The 23,745-nt window shown below is 44.2% G+C and overlaps 1 protein-coding gene across 1 annotated transcript; it reads right to left on the reverse strand.

Moving 5' to 3' along the window:
• Window positions 1-543: 543 nt before the first annotated feature.
• POLB (DNA polymerase beta) lies at window positions 544-23,728 on the reverse strand. The gene is made up of 14 exons (XM_079987586.1): window positions 23,572-23,728; window positions 18,650-18,707; window positions 17,176-17,242; window positions 16,084-16,158; window positions 13,690-13,748; window positions 13,233-13,282; window positions 11,700-11,751; window positions 8,325-8,379; window positions 8,156-8,228; window positions 7,058-7,128; window positions 5,891-5,977; window positions 4,596-4,660; window positions 2,038-2,177; window positions 544-817 (listed from the first exon to the last, which is right to left on the reverse strand). Exons 1-14 carry the CDS (start codon window positions 23,630-23,632, stop codon window positions 723-725), a joined length of 1,008 nt encoding a protein of 335 aa, XP_079843712.1. The 5' UTR covers window positions 23,633-23,728; the 3' UTR covers window positions 544-722.
• Window positions 23,729-23,745: the final 17 nt, after the last annotated feature.

A 23,745-nucleotide genomic window follows, 5' to 3' on the forward strand; every position in this document is an offset into this window, starting at 1 on the left:
TTGGGTCATTTTGAAAATGCAGTATGGGCAAAATATGGTCTCAATTAGATTGTTCCAGTGAATTGAATGAAATACGAGTTGACTTTGTGGACAATGCTTTTTCACACCCCACTTGAAAGAGAGGTAGAGGCCATAAGACAGTATGTATCCTGGAGCACTTGCAAGGTGAATGGCGTGAGAAGGGTAGAGTTCATTCAAGGATTCTGATTCTCTGTGTATGCACAACTGAAACTGAGTACTTAGGGCTAGATGCAAGTCTTTACCTCTGAACTACCACCTGCCCTCCAGTCAGTCAACAAGTGTCTGTGTTTGTACTTGAATGCTGAGTCACAGCGCTGGGCTTCAGTTCCCAAGCCCTTACTTGCTCCTCTAATTAAATTTTTTGAAGTTGAACTGCTAATTAGTGCTGCAGCTCTGTGTTGTGTAGCAGACCTCAGACTGCTATGTGAAAGCCTAACCTTTTCACTTGGGTCAAAATACATCTCTTAAGCCAGATCTGGGGAATCTGTAGCTTTGCAGAAAGAAGGTAAGTCACAGCCAATATACACCAGCTAGCGTTTTAATTCAGCACACACTACTGTAAAGTTCCAAAGACATTTAAAAACGAACAACACACTCACTTCCCCAACAGGATTAAGCAATAAATTACAGTCTCAGGCTAGATTGCCACCACCTCAACCTAAGAAATTAGCTTTTCAAAGCGCCTGGGATTGGGAGAGCAGTTATTCACTCCGCTCCTTTGGCTCGCGATACTTCCACTGGATGTAGTCAAAGATGTCCTTCTCACTGTTGACAAGGAGGGGTTCCCCAGCAACTCCTGAAAACACACACAGTGCAAATGGGGATGTGTGAGTTAAGTCCACTGGTAGGAAGGCAGGTTTATGGCAAAGCACTCCACTCCACACCCTCCAGAGTTATAAAATCAGTATTATGTGAACAGTATAGAAAATGAATTGCATTTCTTGTGGACACAAATGCTATTTTGCAAAAGCAGAATCAGCAACAGACCAGCAGGTAGTGGAACCAGCTCTGTTAGAGGGTAACACTCCAGAATGCAAAAAGTGAGGACCAGGGTGTGGGTGGGTGTCATGGAGGGGGAGACAGGATACAAACAACAAAGGGAGGGGTCATAGCTCGGAGGCAGAGCATGGGCTTTGGATGCAGAGTTCCAGATGAAAAATCCCTGGCCGCATCCGCAGTCAGAACTGGGAAAGGCTTAGGCATGAAAACCTGGAAAGCTATTGCCACTCAGTCCAGGCCAGCTTTCCCCAAGCTTCTGCCTGCTAGATTTTTGGACTACAATTCCCAGCAGCCCCAGACAGCATGGCCAATGGCCAGGTATGATGGGTATTGTGGGCCAACATGCACTGGAGGGCACACACGTTGGCAAGGCTGGCGTAGACCAGTGGTTCCCCAAACCCATCCCCACCAATGGACCACCTGAAAATTGTTGATGATCTTGCTGCCCCACTTGGGGATTTTTCTGCCTGTTGCAGCAACTGGAGTGGGCCGTGCTAGATGCTATAACATTTTTACCTGTTACTTTAGGGATTCTTTTATTTCTTATATATTGTATTCCATAGGAATCAAATTGTAATATAATCATATGCAGTATGTAAGAGAAGAAGCAACAGAAACACAATTAAAAATAATTTTGGATATTTAATGCAACAAATGTGCCATCTCCTGCCTTCAATCACAAACCCAGAGACATCTTCAGACCACCAGGATAAAGCTGGTGGGCCACTGGTGAGCCACAGACCAGTTTGGAAGCCCTGCTGCTAACAACCTTCACCTAGAAGGACCGGCAACCCAGGGAAGTGAGCAAGACCCTTCTTCTGGACACTAGAAACATTACCCTGTCCCTACCCACCATTTTTCTTCACTATCTCTTTTCAGCCAAGAGAGCTAGATGTTCATTTCCAGGAAGCAGACAATGGAACCAGAAGCCAAGATTTATGGCACGGTTGCAGTCGAGACAAAGAAACACAGACAGTCTCAAATCCATCCCCTAAAAGAGGAGATATGAGCACTCACCAGTGATCCCCAAGGGCCGGATTGTGTATTCATTGAGGGTGAAGCCCATTTCCAGAGCATGGGTTCTCATGTTCTTATTGAATATGTCGCTTCCAGTGAAGTACAGAACTCCACAGTAATACTGATCCCTGGGAATCAACCTGTAGAGCAGAACCAAGAGGGGAAGCACAATAAGAACCTAAGAAGAGCCTGCTGGGTCAGATCAAAGGGTGCCCATGCCGTTCTCACAGTGGCCACCCAAATGCCCCAATGGGAAGTCTGGAAGCAGGACCTGAGCACAAGAGACTCTCCTCACTTGAGATTCCCAGGGGAGGAAGGTCACAGCCATCCTGGCTAGTAACTCTTGATAGCCTTGTTCTTCATGAACTTGTCCAATCCTCTTTTAAAGCTGTCTAGATTGGTGGCCATCACTGCCTCTTGTGGCAGCCAGTTCCATAGTTTATGTGCTGCGTGGACAACTCTTTTATTTGCCCTGAATCTTCCAACATTCACTGGCATTGAACGGCTCTCTGTCATGTGCAGAATGGGGGCAGCATGTTGTCAAGCTTTGCCACCCTTCAAGAAAGCACCAGCAATGCAACTAATATCTGATGGCCATGACTGCCAACATCACTGTCTAAACCACTTTACAGCTTAGAGAATATTGAATTTAGCCATTCAAGAGTGGGATTCTAAACGTGGAGGAATTTGTACCACCTAAATTCTCTTATGGTATTCTCTGATGAAGTCATCTTTATTCTCTGATGGAAGATTGTCTCTGACCATGATAAAGCAGTCTCATTCACCTTCTATTGTTGCTGTGTTTTAAACCATGGGCACTACCTAAAATGAATCTTTTGCTTTGCCAATATTAAAATGGCTATGTTTCTCTTTCCCCGGCTCAGGCTGGCAGTGGCCTGCAGAGTGCCCATGTGCCTCTCTCCCTGGCTTTGCAGATAAAATCGCTCAGATTTGGAAAGAGGTAGACTGCAGTGTGGTAGCAGGGCCAGGGCTGGAGAGGGCCACAGCTGTCTAGTCAAGTTGTATGGGATCAGATTCAATCTGCTACCACCAAGGAAGTGGACAGGCTGCTAAGACAAGTGTCTCCTTGATCCTTGCCCATCCGGGCTCATAAAAGCAAGCCAGTCTTTGTGGGGTAGTGAATGATTGAGCGGGTGGTACTGGAACCACTACAGACACACCTGAAGGGTGCAGACTATTTGACCCCCTTCCAACTGGGTTCAGTCCTCATCATGGGACTAAATCTGCCCTGGTCACACTGGTTGATTATCTCTGGTGGGCTACGGACAGAGGTGAAATTTGTTTCCTGGTCCTGCTGGATCTCTCAACGGCTTTTGAGACCATCGACCACAATATCATCCTGGACTGTATTGGAGGGCTGGGAGTTGGGGGCACAGTTATGCAGTGGTTCCACTCCTTACTCCTGGGTTGTGTCCAGAAAGTAGCTGTGATCAGACCTGTGGGGACACACTTGTGGGGTGCCTCAGGGCTCTGTCCTCTCCCCCATGCTTTTTAAACTGCGGGGAGAGATCATCATGGGGTTTGGGCTGGGTGTTCACCAATATGAGGATGATACCCAGCTCTAACCTCTTGTTTAAATCAGAACCAATGAAGGCTGTGGTGGGTCCTGTGTGGGTGTCTAGAGGCGATTGGAGGGTAGATGGCGGTTAACGGATTGAGGTTGCATTCCAACAAGACAGAAGTACTGCTTCTGGGGGACAGGGGGCAGGCAGGTGTGAGGGAACACCTTGGTCCTGTGTAACCATGTTCCTAAATGACCAGGTGCACAGCCTGAGAGTCATTCTGGACTCACAGCTGTCCATGAAGGCGCAGGTCAATTCTGTGTCCAGGGCAACTGTCTACCAGCTCCATCTGGTACACCGACTTGAGACCCTGCCTGCCTGTGCACTGTCTCCTGCTTGGACTACTGCAATGCTACCTTTGAAGGTGACTCAGAAACTACAACTAATCTAGAACACGGCTGCCAGACTGGTGACTGGGGAAGTGAGGTTACAGGGAATCAGGCAGAGGGCCTTCTCGGTAGTTGCGCCCACTCTCTGGAACGCCCTTCTATCAGATGTCAAGGAAATAAACAACTATCTGACTTTGAGAAGACAGCCCTGTATAGGGAAGTTTTTAATGTTTGATGTTTCATTGTGTTTTAATTTGTTGGAAGCTGCCCACTGTGTCTGGGGTAACTCAGTCAGATGGGCTGTGTGTGTGTAGTCGTACCTTGGATTCCGAACACCTTGGTACTCGGATGTCTTGGCTCCCCAACGCCGCAAACCTGGAAGTGACTGTTCCGGTTTGTGAACTTTCTTTGGAACCTGAACGTCCAACGGGGGGCTTCCACGGCTTCTGATTGGCTGCAGGAGCTTTCTGCAGCCAATCAAAGCCCCCCTTTTGTTTCTGAACGTTTTGGAAGTCAAACAGACTTCAGGAACGGATTCTGTTTTACTTCCAATGCATGACACTCTCTCTCTCTCTCTCTGTATTACTATTTATTCCATCTAGCATACCAGTGCAGTTACCAACCCCCTGTCCTCCTTGAGATTTACCTGATATCAATCCTCCTGTAAGGGTAAGCAGTTTCCTCATCTTTGCTTGGGAGCTGACACACTCCCTATAAGTTAAAGAAAGAAAACGTACATACATACACACATATATATGCAAAGCAAGGAAAACACCAAAAATCATTAGGCACCCTTAGAGCCCAACACCTTTGATCAAGCATGCTGCCCCCAGTGTACCCCATACCTGGTGTCATATGACAGAGACTCAGTGTAAAAGCTAAACAGCTTGTGGAGCAGCTTCCCCCAGAGCAGAATTTCCTCCCAGACAAATCCCTTCCAATAGGCTGGGATTGTAGTTTTATTTTGCAGGTAAACCTACACTCTTCAGTTCAGCAATTCTTTGGCTTCAAAAGAACCAAACGGTGATTTTCTGAAAATGTTCACGAATGCTGGGATCTGGACTGGCCTCAGGAGCACTGAGGATCTCTGGGGTGGTTGGGAGAAACTGCTTACAAAAGCAGGCTGCAGGGCTGCTTGTTCCAGAGATCCATTTGGACAGGTACAGGCAGCAACCGCAGGATCGCAATTTTTGTGCCCTGCAGGGCCAGCTAGGTTTCTCTCAGACATGTACCCATAAAAATAATAGGTATGGAACAGCATGTCAGTCGAAACAAGAGTTTGCAAAGATAAGTTTTTTTAAAAAAGGGGGGTTCCACACCCATCACAGAACATGCATTTTCTTGGTCAAGATTTAGGACCGAGGGCTCAGTCTAAATGCAGCCATTTTAGCACCACTCACAATTAAGACGTTGAGAACAAGATATCTGAGGCCTGCGGAGACACACCTAAACTGGATGTGAAACTTGATAGCACACATCCGGAGCAGGAGAACACTTGATGGTCTCTCTCCAAATAAATGATGCTTTCACTTTGTTCTTTGTGGCAAAACCCACATCAAAGGGGGATTAAGTATCTGCATCCTGACAAAGAATCTGTTACTGAAACAAAAAACCTGAGATTTTCTGCAGCCAAAAAGTCTTGCCCTGCAACTCCACACAGCTGAATTTCATAGGAACATTTTAGGGAAATGCACTTCCGCCCGAGGTCAAACATGAAAGGGGGTTTCCTTGACTTCAATACCGACTTGGAATTTTAAAACTTGCTAGCATTTCAAAGAAGAGGGAAGTCTGGGCTCTCTTAATTTCTCATGGCTCATAAATTGGCATTCCAATTGTCAAGGACTAAAGAAAGGAGGCAAGAACTCAATTACTTGGGATTCTCTGTCTTCTCCTCCTGCAGGTTTGAGCATCTTTCAAGACATGCGGAATAAAAACACTCACCATGAACTTGGTGTCTCCCTTCGAAAGCGTATCTGTAATGAAGTGGATGTTTTCCAGTTGCTCGACCACTTGATGCAAAAGCTTTGGCTTCAGAAGGAATAATATTTGTCATCATTGAGTAGATAACAAAACACACTTGTAATGTTTATTCAATGCCTCACAAAGTTGCCATCAGCAGGAGTCTAGAAACTGTTTCTCCTCCTGCAAGAATATTTGAGGGCTGCTGGGAGGCTATTCTCTTGGGAAGAGCAGCAGCAACTTAGAGCCTCTGCCCTGTTGAACACTCTTTTGCCTTGAAATAAGGCCTAGTGCAGGCCATCTTGTTTCTGGCGCTTACTACGACTTTTCACTCAAACCTTCCTAGATCAGTTGTTAGTTATGCACTATGTTGCATCTCATTGGTCAATGTGAAGTCTGAAATGCATTTTATGCTGTTTTATCTTGACTGTTGGCAGGCTATGCCTTTTTTCCCTTTAAGATTGATAGGTGCTAAGCAGTCTAAAAATATTTTCAAATTACTAAATAGAGAACAGGGACAAGGGAAAGTCATTTTACTGCCTGAGGTGGAAAGACTAAGGACAGCCTCCTCTGAATCACAACCACTAGAAAGTTCTTAGGCACAAAATGAGAAACTTGTTTCACAGACTTTTATGTAGCAGGTCTTCCCAGTGGAAGGTGTCCACAATGGAGCAGATCTGTCTGTTGCCTGCTCTGGTGACTCTACTTGTTTTTGGAGGCAGCTGCAGCAGCTTGCTTTCCCTCTCTGTATAGGGCAAGATTTGAGGCACAGAAGAAAATTGTTCTTGCTAAAACTGGGGATTCTGGTTGCCTTATGACTGTGTTAGGCAGCAGTAACCAACATGGCGCCCTCCACTGTTGTGAACAACTCCCATCACCTATGAACACTGACTGTGCTTGGGAGCTGGAGTCCAACAAAATCTGGATGGCACATCTGTTGGTTACCCCTTGTATTAGGGATTGGGAAGAAATATTACTGCAGGGCAGACTTGGGATCTGTCCTGCCTCACCATGCTCTGCCTGTGCAGATGCAAGTCATGGAGTATTATGTTTGCACACCAGTATTTGCTGCTTTTTTATGAAGTCTGTAATCCAAACTCATATATCTTCTGAGTGGTTTTTTTTAATGCAATAGACTGCAGAAAGCACCTGTTTGGAGGATTCTGAAGTGAAGTTTGGATGGGTCAAAAGAATATCCATATCCCCACTTGATTCTGCACCTGTCAAAACCAGAGTATAAGAAAATAAGAATCCTTGCTTTCCAGCCAAACCTAGAAACTTTGTTTTTATTTCCTCACTTCTACCCTTCAGCTCTGCTGTGGTCTGCAAGGTTTAGTTAGATCTGCAATTCAGGTAGGTAGCCGTGTTGGTCTGATGCAGTTGAAATAAAAATAAAAAGTAAAAAATTGTCTAGTAGCACCTTATAGACCAACCAAGTTTGTTCTGGTATAAGCTTTCGTGTGCACAGGTATCTGAAGAAGTGTGCATGCACACAAAAGCTTATACCAGAACAAACTTAGTTGGTCTATAAGTGTCAGGGAAGAGTTAGAAGTTTCCAGTTTCTCAGAGGGAGAAAGCATTCCCCAAGGGGGGGGGAGGGGAGCAGTGAATCTAATAGAAGAGAACAGGGAGGGACCGGCTGTTCCCAGGAAAGGCAAGGGTTCAGTTCTAGCTCAGATTGGGAGGAGGGGAGATACAAGCCAGCTCTAGCCAGGAGGGTAGGAAAAAGAGTGGGAAAGTGAAGGGAAGGGCGCGTTCACCATTTTGAGGGTGGCTGGTCACGGAGAAGCAGAGCTCAGAAGGTATCTGAAAGAAGTGACTCTGAGGAATAATATTTAAGAACTGTTTATAAGATTGTTTTGTTAATATGCAATAAAAAGTTATAAAAGACAAGAAGCGTTTATGTGGTGATCTGAAGAGGACAACGACCAGACCTGACAATAAGGTGCTACTAGCACCTTATTTATTTATTTTTTATTTCTGCAAGTTTTACAAGTTCCACGTCTGCCTCAGTTAAGTGACATAACTAATGTTGGGATCTCAAGCATGATAGATTTCCACCCCCCAGACTAATAAATACTAAGCAGTGTAGAAGTCACCAAGAAAACACAAATAAAATTAACAAAGTTTTTAAAGACAAATATACAGAACAAGGTTCCATGTCCTTTACCCCAGTCAAGCATTACAGAAACCTCAGAACTGTGCCAGAGAGGACACAATTCCCCACAGCAACTAACAGAGACTCACCTCGACGGAAACTGCCACACACTGTAGCAATATACGTGGGGTCCACTTTCTTTACCTCGCTCAAAACAATTTCCTGTTTGGAACAAAAAGAGATCAAGTAATTTGATCTTTCTTCCACAGATCCCTCCTTGCCTTTTCCCCCAATGAGGAAGATGGGTGCTTTTCTCACCTGCATCTCTAACATCTCTTTCCGAGGAATTCTTTTCTCAAAGTCTTCAAAGTACCTGCACATGCAAAATAAATGAGGATAAGGAAGCAGCAGTGACTGTGTTCCTGGGCACACCAATTTTCAAGTTCTTTTGAAATTTAAATCCACCGACTCTTATAAATCTCTCCCAGTTACGCAGTGCAAATTCAGATGTAATTCAAGTACTAATTCGCATATGTTCTGCTTTGCTGCCCAAGTTTTTTTACTGCTGTTTTACAGGATGTGTTATATGGATTTTTGTATGGTTCTTACTGGTAATGCATTGTTCTCTGAGATTATTGTGCTTAGAATCTTCATGCAGCAAGTGACTAATACCAATATTGTGTCAGCTTTAGAATGAGTATTGAACAAAACCTTCTATCATCTGATAGATATAATATGCCAAAGCTATTGTTTAAAACAGAACACTTCTGACACAGGCCAAGCAATATGCACAGCAAAAAATATCAGTGATACATGAATGCTGCTTCTCAGCATGACTTTGTTATAAACCTTCCTTTTTCAACAAGCCTTTTAAAGGGAGGTTTTTATCTCTGTCTGTATCTGCATTGAATTTTGAAATTGTTTTTATGTGTTTCTATTGTTGCTTTTTTATTAATAACTTTGGGATATTTCATTTAATTTATGATTCACTTACCACAAAACAAATAAAACAAACACATCATTGAATTGGTCAGCAGCACTACTGCCCATACAATGAATGTTTCACTACTAATGGCCCATTTTGCAAGTAATTCAGTATCACAGAATTTCAATCAAGAAACCACGGAGGGCAAGTCAGACCCTGACCAACACCACAGACTGCTGAACAAAGGTAGCTAAAACTTGCTTAGAGATTAACATTTGGCAACAAATGAAAAATCTGCCATGGTGTTGCTTCTGAATGTATTATATTAAAAAAGCTCTATGCAAGTGTGCCATCAAATAACTACAGTGGTGCCCCGCAAGACGAATGCCTCGCAAGACGAAAAATTCGCTAGACGAAAGAGTTTTCCGTCTTTTGAGGTGCTTCGCAAAACGAATTTCCCCATGGGCTTGCTTCGCAAGACGAAACATCTTGCGAGTCCTTGCGAGTTTTTTCCTCCCCCCCCTTTTTCTAAGCCGCTAAGCCGCTAATAGCGCTAATCCGCTAATAGCCGTGCTTCGCAAGACGAAAAAACCGTAAGACGAAGAGACTCGCGGAATGGATTAATTTTGTCTTGTGAGGCACCACTGTATAAATGTCCATAACTGAACCTTTAGAGCACGGTTGTCAAACACAAGGCCCGCGGGCCAAATCCGGCCCGCCAGAACTCGTCATGTGGCCCGTGTAGCCGCTGCCGGAGTGTTGGAGTGTTGCCAACGTTACTGAGAGCAAGGGGTATTTTCGAGGGGAACCCCGTGGTGGCAAGTCTGGGCAATGGCTGAAGGCGGGAAATGGAGAGGGGTGGGAATGGGGGTACCTTTTGCGTCTTTCGCCTCCTGCTCCCCCTTCGGCTCCATGGCAGGTGTACGCCGGTTGCTAAGCAACCGAATGAAAGGTGCGCCAAGATCCCTGGGAAGTTGAGTTCAAAACCTGCTTCGGCTAAGAGTGCCTGCGCAGCAGCAGCAGCAGCATAGTAAGAAGTAACGTCGATGAGCAGCTTGCTCGTTTTTCTCCCCTTCCCCCTCCGATTACCCTAATATAATAATATACGCTGCTGTGCACAATGGAGACAAAGCTACAAATATTTAAGGAATTCCAGGGGGAAGGAAATATTTATTTACTTTAGTCATTGCCACTTGCAAATGTATATAATGAGTAACATCGGTTTCTCTCCGTGCGTGTGAAATCGGGGAGTCCTATTGAGTTCAATGGGCTGCCTCCCAAGTGTGCCCGCTTCATTTAAAATAATGAGGATCGCGCCTTTAATAACCGCATTAACCGGGCAAAAGGGTCTTCCTTCCTGGAGGTGTGTGTGTGGGGGGGGAGCCTTCCTTGCTAACTTTTAATTGTTACAATGCCTGCCAACATTTTTCTGGTAGGTTTTCTGTGTGCCGAGCAGAAAATCTGCCGGTGTGGCTACAGTGAGGGAAAAAGGCAGCACCTGTTGAATTTCCTCTGCGGAGATCTTCCAGGAGGAGCAGGGAAATATTCCTCTTATGTGGTTGCCAAATGAGTGCCCGTCCACAGCTCTCCATTTTCTAATACCCATTTTGTTTTATTGGTGGGACGACCGCATTGCTCCAGAGGAGCTAATATTAGGAGTAGAGGGTGAGGTTTGTTTGCGCAGAGGGATCCGGCCGGTGGGCGGAGGAGACGGCGCCATGGCCTGGAGCTGGCGATGGCAACACCTAGGGCTCTTTCTCGGCCTCAGCTGGCTCCCGACAGGTGAGTCTTGGGGGGCGGCGGGGACCGGAGCTGGAAGGCGGAAAGGTGCTGCCTCCTGATCTCCATGATATTTCGTCTTTTCCTTGCTGGCGACGACTGGTTTTAGTAGATGATTGTCTCCTAAAGTTTCCTCCCGCCCGATTCCTTCCTGCTCCTTCGCTTGTTTACAGTACCTTCCTGAAAGGCAGGTCTCCAGGCTAATCGGGCATGTTTTAAGTCTCTCCATATTGTTTTTATTTTGATCTTCTTGGTCCCAGGGAGGAGAGGTTGTAAAATTGCCCAGCATATACCGTGTGTGTGTGTGTGTGTGTGTGTGTGTGTGTCCCCCACCTTTTAAAATCGTATTTGCTGTAGTTGTAAACTTACATGCACACAGAGTGGATACATATGTAAAGAACTTTTGTCCTCCACAAAAATACAAGAAAGGGTTGAAATCTATGTACTAGCTAACATTTGGTGTAAACAGTTTAGCCACAATTCTATTTACTGTACATATGTGTAAGCATGTGAAAAGTTCACTGGTTTATCTCCCCATTGCCCTCCTAGATATTAGGTGCAGCATACTTTAAATAAGATGTTGATTATTATCAATAGGACTGTAGCTCGGCTGCTTTGGAGGAAAATGTATGTACAGTGCAATGTGTAATGGCAATGAATTAGACTAGATGGAAGTATGCCTTATTCAATAAAATTACTGTCTGTTACCAAAAATCATTTTTCAATAAATTGTACAATAATTGTACATTTGAATATCTACTTGCCATTATTCTGACTATGTTTCTGCTTTCAGAGCTAGTTATAACTTACATTATTACAAAAAACAGTAATAATTGAATGCAGTGACAATAATTTATGATAATAAAGAGTGGACACATAGTCCTACAGATACAACCGGCCCTTTGAGGGTGACCAAACTGCTGATGTGGCCCCCGATGAATTTGAGTTTGACACCCCTGCTTTAGAGGAAGAAAATATGCAGGTCTTACTTCAATCCAATTCGCTGATGATGGTTCAATTTGTGCTCATTTTTTCTTAGATCTAGAAGGAGCAGAGTAATGAAATCAGTTAAGCATGTTATTAAATGAGTATCTCTTCCAGATGAAGCATTTATTGAGCGACTGTCCGGATTTGCTCTCACAAAACTTGCACAGAGGCTATATGCCATCACTGTCAAATGGTTGCTCTCCTGAACAAATCACTGTATTTTCCCATCACTTTTTTGACTACAGAAGTCCAATCTTTTTCAAAAGTGGATTTGTTGTGTTGCTCTTGCTATTTATATTGTACTGTGTTGTTGTTTTATTCTTTAAAGTTGGTTATGAAAAAGTACTCTTATGATGCAAAGGGCACATGGAGGCATCTCCTCATGCAGGCCTGTGCAGTCTAGAAGCACCCCTCAAGAGAGGAGGAAATGTTTGGCACAACTTTCTTGGCACTGGATATATCGACAATCTGGGATCTCTGGGTTGTGATCCCAAGGAGACAGACAAAAGGGAGAAGTGGGTCACAAGCCTGATTACTACAGACCCAATTTGGTTTCTCCCTCAAAATGTAATAGCCCCTGAAATACAAATAGTTACTTGCATTAGCTTTAGAAAGAATAAATGTTCTCCAAAATTAAGTAAACAAATTAAACCAATCATCAGTTATAGAAACAAAGAAAAACCATCCAGTTGATCTAAATCAATTCAGCCAGAGGGAAAAAAATTCAACCTGTCAGTCCAAAGCTGTCCTGAACAGTAAAGTTTTATGCATTTCTGGAAGGCAAAAGAGAAGGACCTTTGTCAGAGCAGCTTCTGGTTATACTTCAGATGGCAAAGACCATCCTAAACATGAGGAAGCCATTGGTGGGGGCAGGGAGAGGGAACACGGTGTAACGGGAGGAGGAAACTCACTTCAGTTTCCTCAGGCCAGATATGAAATGGCAGGTTAGAACATATAACAGTGTTTTTAACACTGATTGGGAGCCGCCCAGAGTGGCTGGGGAAACTCAGCCAGATGGGCGGGGTATAAATAATAAATTATTATTATTATTATTATTATTATAAAAACCCAGCAACACCCCACCCATCACCCCAAAACAGTAATTCACATACCAAACACCAAAGGACACCAAAAGAAATCCTTCACTTTTCAACAGATAGGGGTAAAGAGGTGCACCTTCAGCAACTGATAGCTGCCAAGTGATGGTGCCAGATGCTCCTTCGGGGGAGGGAGTTTCACATCCTTGCTGCTATTGCTACGCCCTCTCATCAGCTGCCATCCCTCAAACCCCTGAAGGTGGCAGAACAGAAAGGAGGGCCTCCTCCACTGATCTTGATCCCTGGGCTGGTCTATTGGAGAGGGTGATGGTATTGGGAGGGAGTATTGGATGAGGGGGGAGATGGATAGGGCAGGAGAGCTATAGTTGAAGAGTCCCCCTAGTCCTGTCTAGGCATTTCCAAAGATGGAGGCATGTTGGCCTAGCAGATAAGCAGCTTGTTCCCTCAAACTCAGAGAGACAGCCACAGCGGACTCACCTTCCAGAGTTTTAATTCCTTCGTCCACAAACTTCCTGGCAGCCGCAGGCCTACAAAGCAACAAGGTTTGCTTTGAAGTTTGAAGAGAATCTCCAGCATAACATCTCATGCAAAATTTCACTCCATGAGGATGTGTCTGCCATGGGACAGATTGCTGACCCAGGGCAAAGAGTGGAAGAGTTTTAGAATTAAAATGACAAAAAGAGCAGAATCTTGGACGGCAGAGGCAGAGAATGTCAAAGCCTTCCAACGGGGAGGAAATAACAGCTGATTGAGGATCCAAAAATATCTGGAGGGCACCAAACTGGGGAAAGCTGGATTATGAAACTGGGACACTGTCAATAGCAGCACCAGAAAGTGAATTTAAATCTCCTCAAATTTGAGATCAAATGCATTCAAGAAACCCGGTTTCAAAGCTCATTTCTACCCTTGATTTTAAAAATGCACACACATTTACCCTATACCGCTGACTCTGGTCAGGAAATTGATAGACGAGCTCGTATCATCCTGTCGGATCTAGAAGGAGAAAAAGAACGGGCTGTTTCCAACTGCAGAAATGAAACAGCTAGGCAGATTATGGCAGGGAAATGGTTTCTGTGAAGCCTGAGTGAGACATTGCTTGGTTCACTCAGCCAAAGCAATACCTGCCTTTGTCTCCTCCCAGCTATGTGATGATGGGATGTGCGGGTGCACAGGAGGCAGCGGAGACAGAAGCAGCAGGGGAAGATTTTCAGCTTTCACAAAGAGCTTGCTGGATCAGACCAATGACCAATCTAGTCCAGCACCCTGTTTTCACAGTGGCCAACCAGATGCCTGTGGGAACCTGCAGGCAGGATTCGAGCACAAGAGTCCTCTTCCATCCTGTGGTTTACAGCAACTGGCATTCAGAAACATTGCTGCCTCCAACTGTGGTTGTAGAGTTTAGCTACTGTAGCTAGAAGCCATGGATAGCCTTCTCCTCCATGAATATGTGTAATCGTCTTTTAAAACCATCCAAGTTGGTGGCCATCACTGCCCCCTGTAGGAACGAGTTCCACAGTGTAACTATGTGCTACGTGAAGAAGGACTTTCTTTGATCTGTCCTGAATCTTTCAGCATTCAGCTTCACATGAGATAATGATGATGATGATGATAATAATAATAATAATAATAATAATAATAATAATAATAATAATAATAATAATAAATTTTATTTATACCCCGCCCAGAGCCGGGCTCAGGGCGGCTAACACCAGTAAAATTACAATAAAAACATAATAAAAAGGGGGAAAAACCAATTTAAAATATAATTTAAAATACAGCCTCATTTTAAAAGGAGCCCATAGATCACAACCATAAGGCGAGGGAAACATAAGGGTCAGACTGAGTCCAAACCAAAGGCCAGGCGGAACAGCTCCATCTTGCAGGCCCTGCAGAAAGATGTCAAGTCCCACAGGGCCCTAGTCCTTTTTGACAGAGCATTCCACCAAGTCGGGGCCAGTGCTGAAAAGGCCCTGACCCTAGTTGAGACCAATCTAACCACCGTGCGACTTGGGACCTCCAAAGTGTTGTCATTAAGGTCCTCTGCAGGGCATACCAGGAGAGGTAGCTGTTCTTGACAGAGTTTGGGAATCATTAAGGTGCAGCATGGGGGACAGATCTGACCAAGTAGTATCAGTAGAGCAGATGCTCTGTGTGCAGAATGAATCAGGTTCTGTCCTGGGTATCTCCAGGTAGGGCAGGGAAAGTCTGCCAGGCAGTCTGCAGGCATGGGACACCACCCACAGGAAGTTTATTTTTATTCATTAAATAAATGTTTCTTAACTGCCTTTCTTCTAGAGATTTCAAGGTAGTGTACGCAAGCGTTAGGAAAACTATTCACCCCATTAAAAAACCCAAAATGACACTCCACGCTCTTTTAGTAAACCTCTTTGTGGTTTTATTACAATCAAATGGTGTATAAATGTTGTGGGTAGGAAATTTAGAAACAATATAGAAGGCCAACTAAGTTGCATATTGTCAGGGACTCAGCGGGAGCGCAGGGAGGAGAGGAGATGGAGAGCGAGGGGGAGCAATCCGAGGGCAGCGTAGGAGAAGATGACAGCAGCCCGATAGATTCCGTGAGCCTCTCCAGCGAATCGGAAGATTCACAGAAGGGGGCGCCGATGGGCAGGGCAAGGGGGGACCCAAGGGGGGCACCCCAGAAGCAAGGGGCCAGCAGGGACTCCCAGAGCAGCAGTTGGAAATCAGGACCAGCTTCCCCACCAGAGCGTAGTGGGGGGGGGGGGGAGTCCCAGGTATCAGAGTCCACATATGCACCACCAGCGAGAGAAGATGAGTCAGGGTTGGCCACGCCTCCATCGGAGAGCGAGGGAACGGTCAAGAGGAAAGTTGCAGGCTGGGCGCGCGCGCCAAGTTCAAATGTACAGGCGAGCGGCACAGAAGGTAGCCCGGATAGGGAACCTGGTCCTAAAGCCCGCCGGAAGGAGGGGGAAGAATCATCAGGGTCAGCGTCAGAGGAGTCCAGAAAGGATGAAACCCTAGCGGGCAGGAGGGCCCAGAGGAGAAAGGAACTTAGGAAGAGGTGGAGCAAAGCGAGAGTGTTAAACTGGTGTGGAAGGGGCGGAGACTCAGACGGGACTTCGCCGGTCTAAGGTCGAGACGTAGAGCTGCGCGCTGCGGCTTTAAAATGGAAACTGCACCTCAATAAAGACTTTTGTACATAACTACAGCCTAGCGTTGGTCCTCTGTGAGCTGGGACCTGGAGGCAGCTCTGACACATATGTATACTCATACTTTGCATATACGTACTTTTGGAGTGAAATATGATACCACTTGTACAAAACAGAGTTATAAGAATCCAATTAGTTACCTTTTCCAGCTTTCGTAGTTTTCCAGTAGATAAAAATTCATCAATCTTTTCTGCAATTTTAGCTCCAACTCCATCCTTTAAAAAAGAAAAGAAAAATGAAAAAATGGGAGAGCTACACAGGAACTTAACTTACAACAGCGAGCAAGAGAGTGAAGCACATAAAACAATGTTGTAAAGAATAAAGCATTCGCCATAACAACATGGAGGACGAGTCCTCCACCTGCCTGGGACTTGCATTCCCATTGTCCCCCGGTCAGCAAAGCCAATCAAAGTGCAGAATCCACCAGGAGGTTCTTCTGTGCTAGCCCCACTGAGATGATCAGAAGCAGCGCAAGAACATTGGTTTTGTTTTTAAGTTGCACAGCTCCTTTAGAACGTGCTACTTTCACACATGAACATGCCCAAAGCAGCTCACAAGACAAGAGCAGCAATACAGGAACAATAATGTACATCAAAACAGCATTACTACTATGGTCTGCTCCCGATAAGCTTCAAAACACAATATAGCAATTCAATAAATGACAATTCTACAACAGTTTCTCCTGCCAACCTAGCAGTTCAAAAGCACGTCAAAGTGCAAGTAGATAAATAGGTACTGCTCCGGCGGGAAGGTAAACAGCATTTCCGTGCGCTGCTGTGGTTCACCAGAAGCAGCTTAGTCATGCTGGCCACATGACCCGGAAGCTGTATGCTGGCTCCCTCGGCCAATAAAGTGAGATGAGCGCTGCAACCCCAGAGTCATCCGCGACCGGACCTAATGGTCAGGGGTCCCTTTACTTTTACAACAGTTTATTTCAATCAACCAAATGTTTAAACAATGTTCCAAGTAAATTGGAAGTTAGCATCAACAACTAAACAACAACCAATTTTGCATATTAATTGTTATAATAAAATAATAAGCTAAGACACAGCACAAATCCCCATTCTTTTTTCTCATTGTGTTTTTATTTTTACTTTGGCAGATTTCAAGCCATAAATTTGAATATATTTGTGGTAAAATTTGTAAACATATACAGAATCTGAAGATGAATTTTATCAATTCTGAATTATTCACAAAAGCAATGGGGACCTGCCTGTTCTTAAGGGACTTACCAGCTTCTTTGCTTCAGCTCCACTTTTGATCTTGCTTGGATATTTCGATATCACAGAGGCTGCCTTTCTGTATGCAGCAATGAAAAATCTACAGTCATATTTTGGCCCCCCCAAAATTGGCACACAGCATGAGATCCCCATTGCAGTTCCACTAAAAAGCAACACCCTTCCAGAAATTACAATCAATTATAGAGAAGAAGCAGAAGACAGAAGTTCAAATATAGGATCTCTCTCCTCAGAGAGCTGGCAGACAGTAACTGTATACATCCAGGCCACTCACTTTGCAGATCTCCCTACTCTGCTCCAGTGCAATCCTGTACTGGGCCAAGTGTCATGGTCTGCTGGCAAACAGATTATTTTTTTTCTTTATAGGCCACTTCATATTCCAACAGAAATATCTAAGCAGTTTACAAATCCCAACGAAAAGGATTGAGTATAAAAATATGATATAAATTAGACATGCAAACCCAACAACTATTACTGCCGCTACTACTACTGATTCCACATTGTTGGTAACATAATTAAATATCTCTTAAAATGTAGAAAAATAAATCATATACAAAACATCAAAATATACCGTAATGCAAATAACACATTGTAATTACAGTGGTGCCCCACAAGACGAACGCCTCGCAAGACGGAAAACCCGCTAGACGAAAGGGTTTTCCGTTTTGGAGGCGCTTCGCAAAACAAATTTCCCTATGGGCTTGCTTCGCAAGACGAAAATGTCTTGCGAGTTCCTGCGGGTTTTTTTCCCCTTTCCCCCCCTTTTCCTAAGCCGCTAAGCCGCTTATCAGCTGATCCGCTGATAAGCCGCTTAACAGCTGATCGCTAAAAGCCGCTAAACCGCTAATAGCGCTAATCTGCTGTCAATGGGCTTGCTTTGCAAGACAAAAAAACCGCTATACAAAGAGCCTCACAGAACGGATTAATTTCGTCTTGCGAGGCACCACTGTACAGTATATCATTATTGTTATTAAAGAACCCACATAATTACCAAAACCATTCACACTACATAAAACTAAACCCACAACCCACACAAAGAAAATCATTCAACAGACTCCTAACACCCACTGTCACTCCATCCACTCAATTCTCACTTTAAAAAGCACACCTAATATTGAAATAAAGAACATTATATTTCCACTTCTGCACAGGGTTTGTATTTTGCAAAAGTAAAGATGTTCCTTTACTTTATCTCAAGAGGTAAGACTAAGTTCTCCTAAGATGCTGTCTCTGTTTTGCACTTATTCCTGGAGACTCAGCCATATTTTGAGGGGGGGGGGACGCTGATGGGGATTTGCTGTGAAACAGTGTCAAAATCTGAGGTGGGGTGTCAAAGTACCACCATTGCAAGAAACCAAACCCACATGCTATGAAATGTCCTTATTTCGAAGCCCTCTGTAAAACTGCTTTGCCAAAGAATCGGTGGGTTTCCAAGCCAAGGCAGATCAGATGATAGCAGAGATCTTACCTGTATGCATTGTACTTGTGAATGGCCCTGTTCACATTCCTCTCATAGTTGGCCAGTTCTGAAAAAAATATTCTAGTTAATTGTGAACAAAAATCGCATAAATTGGGAGATTCATCAACCTTTGAATGTCTGTTGAAAACTTTTCCTGGAAATATGGTCAAGGTTGAAACTCTCCTTGTTAGGCCGAATCGCTACTATTAAGATGAATGTATTGCCTAGAATGTTGTTCTTATTCCAGACGTTGCAGATTGTGGACAAGATGGACTGTTTCAAGAAGTGGCAGAAAGACATATCAAAATTTGTCTGGCAGGGCAAAAAGCCCAGAATTAAATTTAAGATTTTAACTGACGCAAAGGATAGAGGGGGGTTTGCCCTGCCGGACTTAAGACTTTATTATGAATCAGCAGCTTTCTGCTGGTTGAAACACTGGCTACTTCTTGAGAACGCTGACATTTTGGATCTGGAAGGGTATGACAATAGTTTTGGCTGGCATGCATACTTATGGTACGACAAGGTAAAGGTGTATAAAAGTTTTAAAAACCATATTGTAAGGAAAGCATTGTATAACGTTTGGATTAGATATAAAGATTTGTTGGAAAGTAAAACCCCTAGGTGGGTGTCACCAATGGAAGCTAGGGAAGTAAAAAAGCTTAATATGGATTCTAAATGGCCAAAATATCATGAGATTTTAGAATATGATGGCGAAAGGGTGAAACTTCAGAGTTATGAGAAACTAAAGCCTATGGTTCGAGATTGGTTGCACTACCATCAGATAAATGAGACGTTCAAACAGGACAGGAAAATAGGATTTCAGAAAGAGAAGTCAAAATTAGAAATAGAATTGCTGGAACCCAATACTAAGAACTTATCAAAAATGTATAACTTGCTGTTAAAATGGAATACACAGGATGAAATGGTGAAATCAGCTATGATTAAATGGGCACAAGATATCGGTCATGATATCATGTTTGCTGACTGGGAACAGTTATGGACCACCGGTATTAAATTTACTGCATGTAATGCCTTAAAGGAAAATATTATGAAAATGATTTACCGGTGGTACATGACCCCAGTCAAGCTTGCAAAAATATATCATTTGCCTAGCAATAAGTGTTGGAAATGTAATGAGACTGAAGGCACTTTCTACCACCTCTGGTGGACCTGCCCAAAGGTTAAAGCTTTCTGGGAAATGATCTATAATGAAATTAAGAAGGTCCTTAAGTGGACTTTTCCTAAGAAACCAGAGGCTTTCCTCTTGGGCATGGTGGGCCAAGTGGTGTCAAGGAAGGATAGGATTTTCTTTATGTATGCCACTACAGCAGCAAGAATTCTACTGGCAAAGTATTGGAAGATGCAAGAATTACCTACTCTGGAAGAATGGCAAACAAAGGTGATTGACTTTATGGGACTGGCCGAGATGACGGGCAGAATCCGGGACCAAGGGAAAGAGACAGTGGAAGAGGACTGGAAGAAATTCAAAATATATCTTAAAAATAATTGCAAAATTGAGGAATGTTAAGATGTCAGGGGGTAAGAAGTAAAGAATTGCAGCAGTAAATAAAAAACTTAAGAAACTTTTGATGAAAGGGAATTAAGACAATGGACCTAAGGGTTGCTAAAGAATTATTAAATAAGGATGCAGGGATGGGGAGGTATGGGGAAGTCAAAGAAAAAAGGGTATGAACCGATGAGCTTGAAGTTATACTGTTTTATATTGTTCTTTATTATTTGTGTGGAAAATTAATAAAAATTATTATAAAAAAAAATGAATGTCTGTTGAAAACTTTTCCAAGCTGCCAAGCTTATGCAGGCAATTTAGAAAATATATATTTTCATAAAAGTAGTACCTTGGATCCCAAACGCCCTGGAACTCGGATGTTTTGGCTCCTGAATGCTGCAAACCCAGAAGTGATTGTTCCAGTTTGTGAACGTTCTTTTGGAACCTGAACATCTGACTGGGCTTCCGCGGCTTCTGATTGGCTGCAGGAGCTTCCTGCAGCTAATCAGAGGCCGCAATTTGGTTTTCAAACATTTTGGAAATCGAACGGACTTCCAGAATGGATTCCATTTGACTTCCAAGGTACAACTGTAGCTTGTTAATGATCTCAGATTCTAAATTTTTACATGCTTTTATTATATACAGATATCACTGTAAACCACTTTGATATGATATAGTGGTATATGCTTTTTAAATAATAAATAAATAAAAATAGGGCCCAGCTCAGGTCAAGCTCAGTATGATTCAGTGCCAATCATTTAAATGACAGAGATAAGTGACTGCTCAACTCTACTTCAACTGAAATGCATGAAAAGAGGGTGCTCTATTTGCATTGGATTGTGCCCATCTACACTGAAAACATAGAAAGATCTATAGATATAGGGACGGGCATAGCAAATAAAAAGCAGAAAATTAAGCATAAACACTGAGGCCAGACCAAGAATAAAAAGTGAGGATACAATTTTCCCTGTTGCATGTGACTATACTGGACAGCTTGCAGAGCCACACCACACATCCAATGCATGTGACTTTCCCCAAAGAATATCGGGGACTGTACGGTCCTCCTCACAGAGTTACAATTCCCAGCTTCCTTGCCAAACTACAGTTCCCAGTTCTTAAAATGCAATAGGATGGTGCAGATCTGCTGGGCAACTTACATCATTCTTTAGTATCGGCCATGCTGGCTGAGGCTGATGCGAGTTGGGAGTCCAACAAGGATCCCACCCCTGGGAGGAGCCCAGCCACACTTGAAAGGCTTAAGAGGTTTTATGATGGCATCAACATCTGTGGACTGGAGCTCATGTAATCCAGTTCAAGAGGAAGCTTGTGGACACTCCAGACATTTGACTAGCTGCTGTGAAAAAGAGGCTGATGAACTGGATTAGAGAACTGGGATTAGAGAACTGGGCCAAAACAAACAAGATGAATTTTAATAGGGAGAAATGTAAAGTATTGCACTTGGGCAAAAAAAATGAGAGGCACAAATACAAGATGGGTGACACCTGGCTTGAGAGCAGTACATGTGAAAAGGATCTAGGAGTCTTGGTTGACCACAAACTTGACATGAGCCAACAGTGTGACGCGGCAGCTAAAAAAGCCAATGCAATTCTGGGCTGCATCAATAGGAGTATTGCATCTAGATCAAGGGAAGTAATAGTGCCACTGTATTCTGCTCTAGTCAGACCTCACCTGGAGTACTGTGTCCAGTTCTGGGCACCACAGTTCAAGAAGGACACTGACAAACTGGAACGTGTCCAGAGGAGGGCAACCAAAATGGTCAAAGGCCTGGAAACGATGCCTTATGAAGAACGGCTAAGGGAGCTGGGCATGTTTAGCCTGGAGAAGAGGAGGTTAAGGGGTGATATGATAGCCATGTTCAAATATATAAAAGGATGTCACGTAGAGGAGGGAGAAAGGCTGTTTTCTGCTGCTCCAGAGAAGCGGACACGGAGCAATGGTTCCAAACTACAAGAAAGAAGATTCCACCTAAACATTAGGAAGAACTTCCTGACAGTAAGAGCTGTTTGACAGTGGAATTTGCTGCCCAGGAGTGTGGTGGAGTCTCCTTCTTTGGAGGTCTTTAAGCAGAGGCTTGACAACCATATGTCAGGAGTGCTCTGATGGTGTTTCCTGCTTGGCAGGGGGTTGGACTCGATGGCCCTTGTGGTCTCTTCCAACTCTATGATTCTATGATTCTATGATTGGATTTATGGTCTACACCAGCCTTTGCCAACCTGATGCCCTCCAGATGTTTTGGGCTACAACTCCCATCAGCCCAGCTGGCCAGGACTGATGGGAGTTGCAGTCCAAAACATCTGGAGGGCATCAGGTTGGTGAAAGCTGGTCTCCAGGGTACAGGTCTCACAATGAAGACAGCTGTGAACCTGTTCCCATGTGGGCATGTGTTAATGGTTTGTTTTTATACTTGTTTTCATTTTATTATGTATTCTAATTTTATATCTTTATGTTGTGAATTACCCTGTGATCATCGGATTAAGAACAGTGTACAAATTTAATAAATAGTAACAGTCCTAATGGCAAAATAAGTGGAATAATTCAGCACCTTGCACCCTCTTTCTACATGAACCCCCCCCCCCCATGCAGCCTGTTCTGTCCTTGACCACTTCTGCCATTTCTTCTGCCTTTTCTGCTGGTTTCTCTTGATGACTTGCCTTTAATAACTACTTAGCCAGGAGAGGAGGTGGGGCTTGCCAGGCGAAAGCAGCTCTGCCCTGCAGCTTCCAAAAGCCCAGAGGAGTGGTTCTGAAACTTTCAGAATAAAAATTTGTTTGCAGCACACCAATTTTTTTCTTATGAAATGCACTAGAAAGTGCAACAAGGATTGTGCTTGGCATCACCTGATGCTCTTGCTCTCATTTTGAAAAGATACCTATCAATATTCTGCAAATAATCATAATCATAATAACAACAACATTTCTATACTACACTAAAGTACTTTCAGTGATACCTCAGGGTTAAGTACTTAATTCGTTCTGGAGGTCCGTTCTTAACCTGAAACTGTTCTTAACCTGAAGCACCACTTTAGCTAATGGGGGCCTCTTGCTGCGGCCACGTGATTTCTGTTCTCACCCTGAAGCAAAGTTCTTAACCCGAGGTACTATTTCTGTGTTGGCGGAGTCTGTAACCTGAAGCGTCCGTAACCCGAGGTACCACTGTATAACCATATATGTATTTTAGATAATTTGTAACACATACACCTATATACTAGGCAAGCGTATACGAAATTGTAGTTTTGCATACATGGCGATATATTATACTTTTCATGTACTTTTCACTTCATTTTGTTCGGGACGCCGCCCGCCGCCCTGGCCCCCCTCCCCTTATGGGGCCCCCCCGGCAGGGAGGGGCGAGGCCTTCTTCCCCCGAGAAGGGACCCCCGCCCGCCCCCCGCCCGGCCACGCACCGCTCAGGAAGTCGGTGATGCCCTCGTTGGGGTTCTCCTGCGGCGCCTTCCTCTTGCTCATGGCGGGGACCAGGCCCGGCTCCCTCCCGGCGGCGCTCCGAGGAAGCCGCCAGGGCAGCTAGGCCGATTCAGGGCCAACTGGGGCCTCCCAGGCGCTCCGACGTCATTCGGTTG

This window comes from Podarcis cretensis (assembly GCF_951804945.1).
Source record: "Podarcis cretensis genome assembly, chromosome: 8".
In the NCBI taxonomy this organism is placed as follows: domain Eukaryota; kingdom Metazoa; phylum Chordata; class Lepidosauria; order Squamata; family Lacertidae; genus Podarcis; species Podarcis cretensis.